We start from the raw sequence: 16496 nt of genomic DNA, 5'->3' as shown, positions 1-16496 counted from the left end.
CAATTTGAGGCAGTGAAGTAGACGATACTCGAACATGGCATGCACACGATGAATCCTATATTGCTGAAATAATGTTTCTGTGTGGGCAGTGTAGCAGCGATCAGTCTAATTGCCTTCTTTTGGAGACCGAGTATGATGTTTAGATTTGTTTTGGATGTTGTACCCCAAACAAGGTGACAGTAGTTTATCAGTGATTGCATTATAGCGTGATAAATTGCCTGTAGTTGGCTGCCCCTGGTGTTGGCAGAGTATCAGTATCCATGCTGAAAATAATATTTAGACTTTGTCTCGAACCTGTTGCAGATTGTGAATTGGTCTTTGGAAAAAGTTTGAAATAAACAAGCTTGGAAAACAGCGAAAATAATTTTACTCTGAAAGACCAGGGGAAGGGTTTTTATCTTGACAATATTGGGCCGATTGCTATCACTTCAAATTTAGTTAAACTAGTAGAACGGTTAGTCTACTGTCGTCTCACGGATCATATTCTATCCTTTCATGGTTTGTGGCTGAGATTGGATTCCGACGGGAATGCCCGATTCGGAGTGCAGACGTAGACTCGGAGAGCCGTATTAGGGTTGCCATGAGGCAAACAGGTTTCAGCTCTAGTTACTTTAGATATTGCCAAGGCGTACGACAGCGTAGAATGTAGTATTTTGCTTCATAAACTAGCTAGTCATCCTCCATTATACATCTTTGCATGGATAAGCAAATATTTACAGGATAAGTCATTCTTTTGGGCAAAGGATGCGTTAAGTTCCAACACTTACCCCCTGTCAAGAGGTGTACCACAAAGCTCACCCCTCTCGCTATTATTGTTTAACATGCTAATGCGTGATATTCACCTTGCAGTCAGTGCGTATGTGATGCAGACGATATGCTTCTGCCACAAATATTCACAACCTATATCGTTTGTTGCAAGATTACCTTAATGCTCAGGCAGTCGGACTGGACAGCCTAAGGTTAACTTTCAACGTCTAATAATGTGCTATCCTTGTATTCCCCCAGACTACCCCTGTTAACATTTCATTGCCTTATTATTCTGTCCTAATCCCGCATGTTGATTCTGTTAAATATTTGGGCATAATATATCACCCACAGTTAGACCGGATGCCCCAAATCGGAAGTCTTGCGCTTAAAGGTGAAGGTACCCTTGACCGGTTGATGAGAATATGCGTCGAGACACTCTGCTCTAGCTTTACTTATAAACATTGTATTGGCCGTACATACATACGGCCAGTACTTTAATTCGGCTCCATTCTCTTTTCTGAATGCCTAAGGTACAAGCTTGAACCCCAGTTTGCTTTGGAACGACGAGCTCTGCGCCTTTGCTTAGGTCTGCTCAGTGCCCAATGCTTTGCTATACTTGGAAGCTCGGATACCTAATCTATATTCGCGTTTTCAGCTCTCACTGTGCGAACATTTTCAAGGTCTTCGGAGCCTGTCCCTGGATTGGCTAACCCCATATTTCCTTCGATCTCATCATACTTTTTTGGCCTAGGTATAAGCTCCCCCAGATTGTGTCGGAGCTTTCTGTATCAAACTCTTTAGTAGAAGTTAACCACCGGCGACGCGATACTCATTTGATGACACCCTCCCAGGAAATGCAGAATTCTGCAAGGGTATTAAATGGCCTTATAGAGGAGTATCTAGAAAATTTTCCGAGCCATTGCCAATTTTACAGATGCCTCCCAGGAGAATGAAAAAGCAGCTATTGGCATATACTTCCAGGTTCTTGACTGGAGTTATTCATTTCGCGTGCTTGACTATAACGCCAATTTTTGCTGCCGAGTTATGGCTATCGATTTGGCTATCACAAAGATCTCTAGTAATATTTCAAAGGTTTTTTGTTCTGACATCCTATCTGTGTTGGCATCGCCCGAAAATTCGAGGAACACTCCGCTTTGCCGTTATCTTTATTTTTTTATTCCTCCTCACATTGCAGAATTGCATTTTCACTGGGTCCCTGGCCGCTGTGGCATTACATCTAATGAAAGGGCTGATTTTTGAGCAAAATCCGCCCTTGGTGGACCTCTTGTTCTATGCCGTTTACTTAACATTAGCACGATTCCAAATTACCGTCTCCATTACCTCAGTCACGAGCCTTTACTTTCTGCAACGGATTACCAACAACTCTATTGCACTGCAGATTCAGTTCAGTTTAGTCGTTCAGTCGTGTCCGACTCTTCGTGACCCTATGGACCATGTCACGCAACGCTTTCCGGTCTCTCACTATCTTCCTAACATCACATAACTTCATCTGCAGCGCCTCGAGGATGCCATCTAACCACAGCGGTCGCTGCCTACGTCTTCTCCGGTGACCCTCAACCTTTCCAAACATCAAATCTTTCTCCAGCGACTCCTCTCCTCATCAGATGACCAAGGTCGCTGAGCTTTAACTTTAGACTATGACCCTCCAATAAGCAGTCAGGGTTTTATGGTCGACAATATCGACTGATTTGATCTTCTGGCCGTCCAAGGAACTCTCAAGATTCTCCGCCAGCACCACAATTCAAACGCGTCAATTCTTCGGCGGTCAGCCTTCTTAACAGTCCAACTCTCGAATCCATACATCACAACTGGAACGACCATAGCACGAGTTATACGGATCTTGGTTGGCAGTCTAATGTCTCTGCTCTTTATTTCCGAGAAGCAGGTGTCATAATTTCATGGCTGCAGTCTCCTTCCGGGGTAATCGTGGAAACCAAGAAGAGGAAATTTGTCACAGCTTCCACTTCTTGTCCCTTGATGCTCCAGGACTTGATGGGGAAAGACACCATGATCTTTGTCTTTTTAATGCTCAGTTTAAGCCCAAACTTCTCACTCACTTCTTGTACGCGCATCAGAAGCCTCTTGAGTTCCACTTCAATTTCTGCCATTAAAGTAGGTATCATCCACATATCCAATATTGTTGATACGTTTCCCAGCAATCTTCACTCCAGCTGAAGACTCGTCCAGACCGGCATTCTTCACGATGCACTCAGCATATAGGTTAAATAGGCAGGGTGACAGTATGCAGCCTTGTCTCACTCCTTTGTCAATCGGAAACCAATCAGTAAGACCATGTCCAGTTCTGACTGTGGCCTCTTGCCCTTCATACAGGTTCCTGAGGAGACAGATGAGGTGAATTGGAACTCCTATCTCTTGGAGAGCTTGCCACAATCTGCTGTGATCTACGCAGTCAAACGCTTTCGCATAATCAATAAAGCGGAAGTAGATGGGTTTCTGGAGCTCCCTTGCTTTTTCCATGATCCATCGAAGGTTTGCAATATGGTCTCCAATTCCTCTGCCCTTGCGAAACCCAGCTTGCGTGTCCGGAAGCTCCCGATGCACATACTACTGCAGCCTACCTTGGAGGATTTTCAACATCACCTTGCTAGCATGCGAAACAAGCGCGATCGTGCGGTAGTTGGAACAATCTTTGACACTGCCTTTCTTTGGAATGGGGATGTAAACTGACCTCCTCCAATCCTGTGGCCACTGCAGTGTTGTCCAAATTTGCTGACATAATGTATACAGAATGTTAACAGCGTCATGGTTGAGGTTTTGAAGCAACTCAGCTGGAATGCCATCAATTCAGCTAGCTTTGCTCTTAGCCAGGCTGGCTAAGGCCCATTCAACTTCACTCTTCAGAATGCCCGGCTCAAGATTAGTAATCACAACCGTCTTATGTTGGGTTTGCACATTCGGGTCCTTCTTGTACAGTTCTGTGTATTTCTGCCAACTCTTTTTTATCTCTGAGGCTTCAGTGAGGTCCTTGCCTCGTTTGTCCTTTATCACGCCCAGCTTAGCACAGAAGCTTCCTTTGATATCTTTGATTGTCTTATGCAGAGCTCTTGTGTTCCTCAATTGGCTGTTGCCCTAAACTACTCAGCACTGCATGTTCAGGAAGGCATTCTTATGTCTCCTGGCTATTTTCTGAAAATCCGCTTTGAGAACCTTGTACCTTTCTCTTTCCCCCATAACTTTTGTCATCCTTCTTTCCTCGGCTATTTGCAACGCCTCTTGAGATAACCAGTTTGCGTTCTTGCATTTCTTTTGCTTTGGAACTACCTTAGTAGCAACTTCTTGTATTATATCGTGAATATCAGTCCACATCTCTTCAGGCTCTCTGTCTTCTAGATCTAATTCTTGAAATCGATTCCTCAATTCCACAGCATATTTTGATGGAATTTGATCCAGATCATACCTGAAAGGCCTTCTAGGTTTCTGCGTTTTCCTCAATCGAAGCTTAAATTTGGCAGCAAGAAGCTGATGATCGGTGCCACAATCGGCCCCAGGCTTTGTTTTTACTGCTTGTATAATGCTTCTCCATCTCTGCCGGCCAAGAATATAATCCCTCTGATTCCTGTACAAACCGTCCGGTGAAATACAGGCGCCTCTTGTGCTGTGGAAAATGAGTATTCGCTATGGTCAGGTTGTTTTCTTGACAAAACTCTACTAGCCTCTGCCCAGCTTCATTTTGCTCATCAAGACCGAACTTGCCTGCAATTCCGGATATTTCTTCACTCCCCACCTTAGCATTCCAGTCTTCAATGAGAAAAAGGACGTCTGATGATGGAGTGCGGTCGAAAAGGCATTGCAGGTCAGCATAAAATCTCTCAACGTCAGCTTCTTCAGCAGTAGTGATTGGTGTATAGACTGGGATAACTTATGTTGAAATGGTGACCTTGGTAGCCCATATTATTTAATTCCACTATTAATTGAATGAAATCATTAGTGCGTCATGAGATATCAGAGGGGCGGCGATCGTGGTCTCTTTCGAAACGCTCGAAACGACGTATCGAAACATCTTGGGTGGCCCTACACAGCAGAGCTCACGACTTCATCGAGTTTCGCAAGCCCCTCCGCCACGACAAGGCAGTGCTCCATGAAGGGAGCGCTGCAGATTACCGAAACTAAATCTGTATTTATATCGTTCGGGGCTATCCGTTACTAACCTCTGTGAGTCTTGGAAAGAAACAACGCATAGATCATTTTTTCCTCTTCTGCCGCCGGTTCGCATCTCTCCGCAAAATTTACTTAGCGACTCCCTTTTCGAGATTAGGCCGTCATTTAACCATTCCAGTTCTCCTCTCCTTCGAGGCAAGCGTCAAGGAATATGCCTTAACCAGTGTGCGATTATATTCATGATTGCATAATTTCATCAATCAGATGAAATTAGGTAGGGCTTCCTCGCTTTTTCCTTTCCTTTTTATTTTTTTCCAAATTCAAGTTAAACACCCATATTTATCTGAATACACCAGTCCTTTACCATATTTATTTAGAATCTATATGTAACGTGGCCAATCCCCGCCTTGGGTATGTGCCATTTTGTCTGAGGCCATCATCATCATGAACAGCAATTTATGTTAGGTGGCAAAGCACTGGAAGTAGTAGGCGAATATGTCTACATAGGACAGGTAGTAACCGCAGATGCGGATCATGAAAGGAAAACCAGGAGAATACTATTAGGATGGAGCGCACTAGGCAAGCACTCTCAGAGTACGACTAGATTAACGGCATCGCTCAAGAGGAAAATATACAACAGTTGCATCTTACCTGTACCCGCCTATGGAGCTAAAACGCGGAGGACAATGAAAAGGGTAATCTGAGGACAACGCAAAATGGGTGTAACTTTAAGAGATGGGAAGCTTGCAGAATGGGTCTGAGAGTTAATGACATTCCAAAACAGCGAGAATTGGGTCTAGTTTGTGATTCATAGGGGTTCACCGCGCTAACACCCAGAACGACAAGAAACACAAGAGCGCGACAAGAATCGCTACCTCTGTTGTGTTTCTTGGCGTTCCAGATGTTACCGCGGTGAACCACAGTGACATTCTAGTGGAAATCAAGAAGAAATGCGGCAGAAAGTTAGGTGAGCGAGTGAGGCTAAGAAGCTTGCAGGGGTGAAGTGGATGCGCTAGCACAGGACAGGGCTAATTGGAGATATATGGGAGAGGCTTTCGCCTTGCAGTGGGTATAGACCGGTGGGTATAGTCAAATTCAGGTCTGCAAACTTTTAAACAATTGGAGGAAGCATCATCAGCAGCCGGACTATACCGGCTGCATGGCGAAGGCCTCACCCATATTCCTCCACTTAACCCGGTTCTGTGCTATCTGCATCCACTTGACCCCTGCGAACTTCTTAATCTCATCCGCCCACCTAACTTTCTGCCGTCCCCTGCTACGCTTTCCTTCCCTTGGAATCCAGTTTGTTACCCTAAGCGACCATTGGTTATCCTCTCTTCGCACTACATGTCCTGCCCATGTCCATTTCTTCTTCTTAATTTCCACTAGAATGTCATTGTGGTTCACCGCGCTAACACCTGGAACGACAAGAAACAAAACACAGAGCGCGATTCTTGATGACGAAGCACCCTGTAAATTTTTGAAAAGTTTACAGGCATGAGTTTGAAATCATCACAGTCAAGCCTGAAAGCTGGGCTAGTTGGTGTGTCATCATTAATAAAAATATTGGCGCATTTAACACGGACGCAGACATAGACGACAGGATGAGCGCTCCTCCGGTCTTCTGTCCGTGTTAAAGGCGCCAGTCTTTTTATTAATGATGAAATCATCGGATACTTCTGCGTGACCTGTGCGGGAGGGCGTAACAGAGAAGCGCTATAAGTTAGATATTAATTATTACACACTGAACTAAAATATTTTTGCTTTTATTGTTTTAAGTAGCGATATTGAGATTTAATTCCGTCACGTGAAAAATGGTCCCCCCCTTCTTATTTTTCGTTGCCCGATAATCTCCCAAATTTTTTGCCACCTGCCTTGCACGACACCACGTGCTTTCACCTTGCGTGGACGCCTTCAAGTTCTACTGCGCATTCGATGGTACGGAATCGTTTATTTCGGCTAAGTGCAGGTTGAAACAGTGGCTTGACAATGAACGCGTGTCTGTGTATGCCATACACTTGGCAGAAGGGTGCAGGCAGTTTAACGAATGCAGGATGGAAGCGTAACTGAAACGCGCAATTAAATATAGCTCTGAATGTGCACACTAAGGTTTTGAAAGTTAACCGGCACAGAACAAATCGGGAAGGCAAAGCAGAAGCTATCCAACCGTACTCGTTTACATATTTAGTTAGGTTACTCGGCGTCCTTAGCGCATTTACCGTTTCGAGGAGCGTAAATCTATGCAGGAAAGTAAAATATTACGGGCGTATGTACCGTCTTTGCCAAAAGTACCCAGGCTGTGTATTTTGATTCTCACGTGTATATAAAGCCAATAAGATTCCCAAATAATCGCAATTGGTTAAGACCTAAGGAAAGACTCCGGTGTTTAGTTTTCAGATTTAAAGCTTCAGAAGTAATGCATGTTGCTGGGCGAGTTGGTAAAGCATAACGAAAGCAGCGCTAGCAGACGGACAAGAAAAAGGACACACAACTGCAAGTAGTGTGAATTTACAATCACACGACCGAGAATCAAACTCTGCAGCCTGGTTACTTTTGGCAAACACGGCACCAAGAAAAACAGGGGCTCAGCGCGCTGATATCGGCCACCTACTTGCCATCCGTGAAAGTTGTACGTTTGCGTATGTGCCTCGCAAATATCGAGGAACAGTCTGTGATGGCTCGACACTCAGTCTACATTGGGCCCTTGTTTGCTGTCTCGTAGGATGGCCTCGGGGACCACAACCAGCAGTGCCCGGGCGTGGACCAGATCTGCTGCGCAGAGCCGTCTGCCGTCACGGAGACGCCGTACGTGGCCTCGTGCGGCATCCGTAACGACAACGGCATCAATAGCCGCATCCTCACCAAGGACGGCAAGGGCGAGGCCGAGTTCGGAGAGTGGCCCTGGCAGGTATGTGCGCAGCCCCTGGCGGCGAAGGCACTTAGTATACTAGAGCAAATAGGCATCTCCTTTTTCTCTCGATAATTCTACATTGTCCCAACTACTCCGACGGCGTAGAACGGCTAATACATTTCGCAAGTTTATTTTTGTCTTCCTGTTACGTCTACCTGTGGGCACATCTTTTGTACACAGAGTTCAGTTTGAGGTTCGTACGTTCACTGTCCACGTCGGAGTCTAGGCCATGGTTCCTCATTCTTTCTGCCCGAACAGTCATGCTCCCACCCGACGAGTGCAAATACGACACACGCCCGTTTCCATCTTCTGTCTCTTGCGTCAGTTCCCTTCAGGAAAAGGCTCGCTTCTTCCAGCCTCTCTCGGGCTGGCGAAATCTCTGCAACGACACTCAGCATCCGCGTTTGCCGCCTCGATCAGAAAGAGACGGTCAGTCATTGACGTGACGGGTGTTGGCACATCGCCACCGCTGCTTTTCCCTCCTTGAGCCGTGCCAAGGTTTCTCGAGAGTGTAGCATCGCTCCCCTTCTTAAACCAGCATTCACGCCTTCCCCTGTGATAATCGAAATCGCTGCTTTTATGCCAACCCAGGGGACGTCATGACAGCTCGCAAAACGTGTATAAATAATTTTCTCGGGTCATTTAAGCGGCATTTTTGGCGTCGGAAGGTGTCAAAGGTTATACTGGAGCTACTGTAAAGGTCCACTTCTTTAATTATCCATACAGTTCCGTGCGTGCTGTTTAGGTAACATTGTGCGGCAGCAGCCATAATGTCTCCAATTCCCGACTGCGCGAGGAAAAAATTTAAGGGACGCTTAAGCTTCGCCTTTAAGAAAGGAACGCGATAGCGTTATTGCGCTCCGTTCGCACAGTCTTCTCGTTTGCGTCGCGCTTTTGAGGGACACAAAGACGTAGTTCACATGATACAACACTCATTAACTTGTCCTAAGCATGACTCTTTAGTAATTATTTGTTCTGAAACGTGAATACTCGTTTCTCAAGTGCAAGCCTATGTTCCGACGCTTCATGCCTTATCGGTGACGTAATCGCTTCCCCTAGCGGCATCTGCGAGAGAACCTTTCGGCTCCAGTTCACGCGTACAAGCGCTCCTTCGCTTACAATGCGGCTGAGGCGTGCACTGAGAAGGGAGTCTGTTTCGAATTCCTACATAGAGCAACTTGCTTTACTCATTTTTATTTATTAATCCTTCCGGGACGTAGAAGCGCTGCCAGCCACCTTGCCGAAATGCGCGGGCCTCAAGTTGCAGTCGTAGTTCGTCGGCAACATCGTCACTGATCCGAGCCGGTGCGATGAAGATCTCGGAGGCCATGCCCTGTCTATTTTATTCCGTGTGCCACACGCATGATGGCGCTACGTGCACGCCAAGCGAAGAGGAAGTACAGCGGAAAAGTAATTTGCCACTCGCTTAACTGCGTGTTCTGTAATTCTATAATTTACATGGTCCTAATTATTATTCTACGCCACAATACGCTTCTCTAAGGGACATTTCTGAGACAACACCGCAATCAATAGACCATTTCAAAGCATCTAGCTGGCGTTCCAGTCCCAAGTTGCCTCATAACCAGAGGCAAGCGCCGGATGATACCGGCGGCGAAGGCTAGACGCGGGAGGTAAGCATCGTGCTTTCAGTCTCTTCTTGGTATTAAAAAATGGCTTCTGCATCTCCGTTTAAAGTGGCCACCCTAAACGTTAGAGGTTTGGCAGGTAAAAAGAAACAAAGCCAGCTTTACAGGCTTTTAATGGATTGCGACATAGATATTGCCGCATGTTATCGTACTGGCGCCGCCATGTGGCGAGCTCGGGAGACTGGCACGCGCTCGTCTTCTTCGCTCTCGGTGCTCGCCCGCCAGTCGGTTCCGTGCCTGATCTTGCCGGTGCTTTTACTTAGTCCTAAGTAAACCTGCTGAACCAGTTTCACTGGCTTCTGTGACATTTTTGGTGGAGGTGCTGGGTATTGATCCCAGTGCATTGGCTGTGCAAAAAACGAAAGTAGACGGTGAAGAAGAGAGTATGATGCGTCTAGGTTTTTCGCTGTCGTTAGTCACGCTGTTTGGCTGGTTTTGTTCTTTTTGTAAAGAAGGCGCATCATTCGTGCATGACGGGACTATGTGCTTGCCTGGATTTTTCGCTGAAAGGCATTGAGTGGCGAGTTGTGGTTTATGACCGTGTCGTGTTCTTTGAAAATATCGAAGAGACGGCTTATGGTTATGGGGGATTACAACTGGTGTTCTAAACGCGCCTGACAAGCAGTCGCGCTTTCCGTCACAGGAGCACTGAAGTGCTGTTAAGAATAATTGACATCTATGACATGGAAGACGTTGCAGAGTGTCTGGAGGGAGAACGCCCAGTAAAGTATACGCGATTCCAGGGCCAAAGCCATGCACAGTTAGATAGCATCTATGCCTCCGTCGATATCGTACCATAATGCAACAGGTATGAAGTAGTACCGATGTCGTTTTCAGACCATTGCATGGTTCAATGCTACGTAGGCATTGTTAAGCGTGGGAATGGCTTTTCGTGGGAAATGTGGAAGTTAAACAACAAGCTACTTGAGGATGAATTGTACAGTCGAGCAGTGAGAGACGAAATAGCAAAAATAGATCCACGAAAAAACATGAAGGTTTGGCAGCAGTGGGAGCTCTGTAAAGAAGCCTTTAAATTAAAAGCAATTGAAAGATCTGCTATTATAAGTCACGAAGAGAAACAAAATGAAGTGCAGTTAAGGACACTGCTTCATAAAATGGTAAAACAGGAAAGCCGAGCACCGGGTGAATGGATGGAGGACATAAGGAAAACCAAACACAAGCTAGAACTAATTGAGGAACAACGTTACCGGGGAGCGCTGGTTAGGGCCGAAGACACAGCTGCAGGCGAAGCGCCAACGACAAGGTTTATAAAAAGTCCGTGCTGAAAGGAATCACATCGAAGAGGGGTATTATCAACAGACATGAATCATATCAAAACAGCGTTTTTCGAACATTACCAGGCGCTCTTCGCATCACATCCGGTAGATGTTATTACATTTAAGGATGAGTTTCTAGCTGAACTACCACGTCTCGACGACGAAACAAAGGCCAGCTTAGAGCTGGACATAACAGAAGTGGAGCACGCAATTGATAAATTGTACCCCAGTAAATCCCCTGGACCAGACCGGTTCAGTGCATCTTTTCATAAAGTACTTAAACACGAAATAGCCCCTGTTCTAACTGTAATCTTTAACGAAGCCTTCAAAGAAAAGGCTCTTCCTCCGTCATATGGGTCGTCCCACACTGTGCTCATTCCGAAAACAAATGAAAGACTGGTTACTGCATACCGGCCAATAGCGCTCACAAACGTGGAGTACAGAATTTTTATGAAGGTTCTAGGGCGAAGGTTGCAGACCGTGATTAGAGATATAGTTGGGCCTCATCAGACGTGTGGGATCAAAGGGCGCTCCATTTGCACCAATATCCATAAAGCGCGCAGTGTATTAGAATACTGTGATGACAGTAATGGTCGGGTTGCCTTTCTCCAGATTGACTTGACAAAGGCATTTGATTGTGTCGCTCACGAACTGTTGTTTGCCATTTTAGACCACGTGAATGTCGGTTCTGTCGTCCGTGAGGGTGTGGCCTTGGCGTACCGGAGCTGCACGATAAGATTGATTGTTAACAAATGTTTAGGGGACCCCATCAGTTTACAGCGTTCCGTACGCCAGGGCTGATCCTCTCAGCCCTTTTTTTATTTAACATCTATAAGAGACCCTTTGTTTGAAATTTCTCAAGAATAATAGCATTCAGGGCCGAAGTAAAACTCTTAGCGTATGCAGGCTGTTTTTATCGATGATGAGGGGGCCAAGCTGTCAAGTGTTTGCGCCAATTCAGTCGCGTCACCGGTAGTGGAGTTAACTGGTCGAAATGCCTCGGACTTTGGCATGGAAGGTGGCCTGAACGGTTTGCATGTGTGCTTTGGACGACCACACCAGATAGGTACTTGGGAGTTCCGCTTATGGCTTACCGTGACAGTGAACAGTATTGGAGAGGGCAGGCTAAAGAGATAAAGGATAAAGCTGAAAAGTGGATAGGGACCAACCTATCTATTTTTGCAAGGGCCACAGTTTGCAATTTGTTCTTTATCAGTAAGCTCTGGTGTGTTATTCAGGTGTTGCACTGTTCTCGGTTAAATATTCAGAAACTGCACAGGAATTTCGCTGTATTTGTCTGGGCATCTGAATGGGAGCGCTGCAGCCGGACTAACTTGTTCACACGAGTCAAAGATGGTGGGCTAGGATTGGGCTACCTGTTTTTGCGACAGTAGTTGTTTTTTCGAGACCCGTATGCCAAGTCAGGCTGCTACCGGATCACGTGGTTTTCCTATAGAGAAGTCGTAGCAAGTGTTCCTTTCAGCGCGGTTCCCAAAGGATTATTTGTCTACAGTCAAACGAAATAAATTATATTCGCATTGTGTGACATTATGTTCCCATGGAGGCCCAGGTGCAGATGTTTTAAAAAGGGTAAAAAGAATGCAGGTGACGCCAGGAGCAGAAACCTCCTTTTTTGAATTGCACGCCGGAACCCTGCCGGTGAAAACATTTTTGGAGAAAAAGGGATTATTCATACCCTGGGGATCACACTGTTTAATATGCAGGAAGCCAGAAACCATAGACCAAGTTTTTTTTACACTGTTGGGAAGGGGTATATTTTTGGGATGTATTGCAAAGAACGCTAATGAAAGATTTTCCGCTAGATCCGCATGGCATTCGCTACTTATGCGTAGAAAGTGAGGATGGGGTACCATTTGATTCAATTATGCTCATGGGCCTCCACCGTATATGGCGCTCAAGAATGACTGGTTACCACTTCGATAAAGATGCACGGCCTGCCAGAATTTCTTTTCGGGAAAGCGTGGCAATCCAGAAAGCTACAGCAGAACCTCCCGAGTGGCTCTCAAGGCTAGAGCCTTTGTTGTGTATGCGTGAATTTTAGCGTGTCATATGTAAATAGCGTCTGTAAATAGCATTTGAGTGATTTTTGTATATTTGGTTCTCGTGTCAAGACCAGGCAATAAATAAAAAAAAAAGCTGGTGTGGCGGAGTGGTTAGCGTGCTCGTCTCGCACCCCGGAGGCCCACGTTCGATTCCTCCGGTCGGCAATTTTTTCCTATTCGTTTTTATTTTTTGATGCTTCTGGGATTTTTCGCTCACGGCTAACACCGGACGACGCGGCCGCCGCCGACAGCACCGACTTTTCTGCGACACGTCAGCTATCGCGTTAAAATCCGCTACTCCCAAATCATTTCCAGGGAGCATTCTGGGTAGAGTTACGTAGTAACCCTTTTAGCTGTCGCCAGGGCGAGCGGTACCAAAGCTTTTGTCACGAAAACGATTAGAAAACAAAACGCTGGCTGGAACGTCCTTGCAGCGAGCCAAAAATGGTCTTCCACTGCCAGGTATTTGGCGACTGTGTACACAAGGCGGAGCTATGTTGTCGTCGCTGGTAGCAGATGACGCAGCAAATGAATCGACCAAGCGAACGAATGCCCGGAACACAGGGTGGGCTATGCAGACAGATCACGCTAAGGGAGCTGTGTTTTGATTTAATGGTCGCCCCGTAAACACCGCCGACGATCATGACATTTTTTGGTACTTGCCGGGTGTGGCGTCGCGACTTTTGGTTCTGGCGAGCCACTCACGTCGCTCAGGGCTTCTCGCGAAGCTGTATTCTTAGAATCCTGCATAACGTGCGGTCGACCTGTCCGGCTGTTACGACCAATAGTACTACAGTTCACCACAGTTTGCGAGCACTACGCGGTTAGTTGTGTTGCACCCGCGGCCACTACATCTGCTGCAAATGACCGAGCATGCATGGCTCCCTATACCGCGTTACTGTAACCTTGCCACTATTATCTTTAGCTATATAGCTCATTAGCACAAGACGGAAATTTGACTCCATGTTTTCTGATAAAACAGTATGTAAAAAATGAGTCACTTCATGACTTCGCTCTGCTTAAGCTTCAATTCCGCCCGCTGGTATTTGATGCGGTTTATCCGGTGTGATATCGTGAATGGAACAGCGCGGGAACAGGACGAGCCAGATCTGTGATTTTTGGGCACAACCGTATGCCGTTGTGATCCTAAATGTCACGTGTTATCCCATGCGGCCGAGTGTCTCGATCGCCAGCCCTAGAGCGCAGGAAAGACTCCTCACACGGGGCAGGAGAGACGCCTACGACCAGACTACTATTTTCCTCGCACGCGTCCCCTCCTCGAAACGCTGGAGAGCGAAGCCTTGCTCGTTGCCGCGGTAATGGCCTTCGTGCAGTTAAGTGCTCCGCTCTTTGTTGAGGCTATCCGGCATTGATGCGTCATTTTAGAACCGCTGCATCTTCGCTTCATATGAGGCTTCAGATGACTTCGAATCTGGCAGAACCTCGTTTATAATTGAACTTATTTTGCCCCTTACGTTTTTTGAATGCGTGCTGGAGTTTGGATCACTAAAAACGAAAACAAAAGAAATGCCTGAAAATAAAAAAAAAATCAGCTTTGTGTTGAGAATTTTCTACTCGATTCGCTTTATTTCAAACAAAGCGATAGCGAAAGCTCTCATGGGATTGGCGTGTAATCTACAGCGTCAAATTTAAAGCGAGCATGCTTGTCATGGTATTCAGATTTCTAATAAATGTGCGTCTAGATCGAAATACTCGCCCGAAAAGGAACCCTGGATATTTAAATTGTTTTAAAACCGCATTGTCTTAATTGGCGGGCCTAAGCATGTAGCCGTAGTTCTCGAAACAATTTTCAAACAAAATGCACCACATCACTTATATTACGGTGAGCGACAGGCCAACAGAGGCTGCAGCTATGACGTCACAGGCAGACTTCCGGTAGCTGCGAAAGTATTCCATGAATGCCTTCGCGCGCATGGTTGCGAAACAAAAAGGCAGAGGAAGTTGAGAAGGGACTACGCTCGGTAAAACAGCGCGGGAACCGGAAATCGGCAAACTGAACTTCAGTGGCCGCAGTACTCAAGCAGTTTATTAATGTTTAGGTGTGTCATTAAAAAGAAAATAATTACTGAAGTAATAGTTAAAGAGGCTGAAAAGGGGCTGAAACGTGGAGGCTAACTGAGAGGGTTCTACTTAAGGTGAGGACAACGCAGAGGGCTATGGAAGGTAAAATGGTAGGGGTAACATGAAGAGATATAGGAAACATGCAGAATGGGTCAGAGAAATAACTCAAGTTACAGACATTCTAGTAGAAATCAAAAAGGGAGAAATTGGCATGGGCAGGACATGTAGCGCGAAGAGAGGACAACCGATGGTCGCTTAGGGTAACGAACTGGATTGCAAGGGAAGGAAAGCGTAGCAGGGGGCGCCAGAAAATTAGATGTGCGGATAAGGTTAAGTTCGCAGCGGCCAAGTGGATGCAGCTAGCACAGGACTGGGGCAATTGGAGGAACATGGGAGATGCGTTCGCCCTCTAGTGGGTATAGTCTGACTAATGATGATGAAGATGATGATGAGTAAAGATCATTTCTGATTTGCTTATCTGCGATGCGGCGCTCCCTGGAAAATTCCTTCGATCGTACGGCGCTGCCGCAACAGATGGCACGAGGTGCATACATTCGTCGTCTTCAAGGCATTCGTGCTTAAGCGCAGCGAACGCTATTGCGTTGAGCTCTTAAAGGCGAAGCTTAAGCGCGCCCTATAATTTTTTGTCGTTTCTAGCAGGGCGAGAGAGGAGCGGGGCAATTTTTATTCTCAAGTATGTGGAGTGACGAGCGCTACAATACTTGCCTTCGTGTGGCTTAAACTTCGTAAACGGCATTTAAGACCTCAATCAGTAGGAAAATTATTAAACAGGCCCGATGGGCAGGGGACGATTGAATCCGTTCGCTATCTGTCACGGTGGGTGCCTGAGCAAAGAATGGAAATCCACTCTTCTTTAAACGTGTCTGACAGGCGATTGATGACGAGAACGGATGAATGCGACACAGGAAGATGGCTGCCATGCAGGACTGCTTCGGCTGTTCCGGGTTATTCGGTTCATTTTTTTTTAAATGTAACACATAAGGGGGACCAGACAGGCGCTAATTCAGCTGATTCGCGCTTAGGGCCGACAAGCCTCTAATTTTAGGCGATAGCTTAGACATCCAGAACAAACTACGGTAGACAGATTGCGGCACCACATTTGCGCACACTGATTCGGTGAGGAGGGAAAAATGGTAAAATTAAGAGATAGGAAGCGTTCAGAGTGGGTCAGAGAAATAACTCAAGTTACCGACATTCTAGTAGAAATTGGGAAGAAGAAATGGGCCTGGGCAGGACATGTAGGGCGATGAGAGGATAACCGATGGTCGCTGAGGGTAACAATCTGGATTCCAAGGGAAGGAAAGCGTAGCAGGGGGCGGCAGAAAGTTAGGTGGGTGGATGAGATTAAGAAGTTCGCAGGGGTCAGGTGGATGCAGCTAGCACAGAACCGGGTTAAGTGGAGAAATATGGGAGAGGCCTTCGCCCTGCAGTGGGCATAGTCAGGCTGATGGTGATGATGATGATGATGTCCTTTTTGCGCCGTAGTCATGATGTCCCACAGGCCGTCATTCTTATTCATCTCGTTGGGCCGAAAAAACGTCGTAGTTGTTGGCACCGCGTGTTGGAAATAAAATTATCATGGTAACTTGTGGTTCTAGTGTTTGACGAT

The 16496-nt window shown here is 46.3% G+C and overlaps 1 protein-coding gene across 6 annotated transcripts in view; it reads left to right on the top strand.

The window, feature by feature from the left end:
- Positions 1-16496, top strand: part of LOC146187709 (phenoloxidase-activating factor 2-like) — a 213839-nt gene that overhangs the window by 165808 nt on the left and 31535 nt on the right. For all 6 annotated transcript variants that reach the window (XM_084603508.1, XM_084603507.1, XM_084603506.1 and 3 more), the window contains one exon: positions 7610-7795. In XM_084603508.1, the coding sequence (XP_084459634.1) occupies positions 7610-7795 (186 nt within the window). The remainder of the gene's footprint in view (positions 1-7609; positions 7796-16496) is intronic.

This window comes from Amblyomma maculatum, chromosome 5, assembly GCF_055883805.1.
Source record: "Amblyomma maculatum isolate TAMU_Amacu chromosome 5, ASM5588380v1, whole genome shotgun sequence".
Taxonomy (NCBI): domain Eukaryota; kingdom Metazoa; phylum Arthropoda; class Arachnida; order Ixodida; family Ixodidae; genus Amblyomma; species Amblyomma maculatum.
Note: the sequence above shows the minus strand (reverse complement) of the source record. Positions and strands in the feature narration are given on the sequence as shown.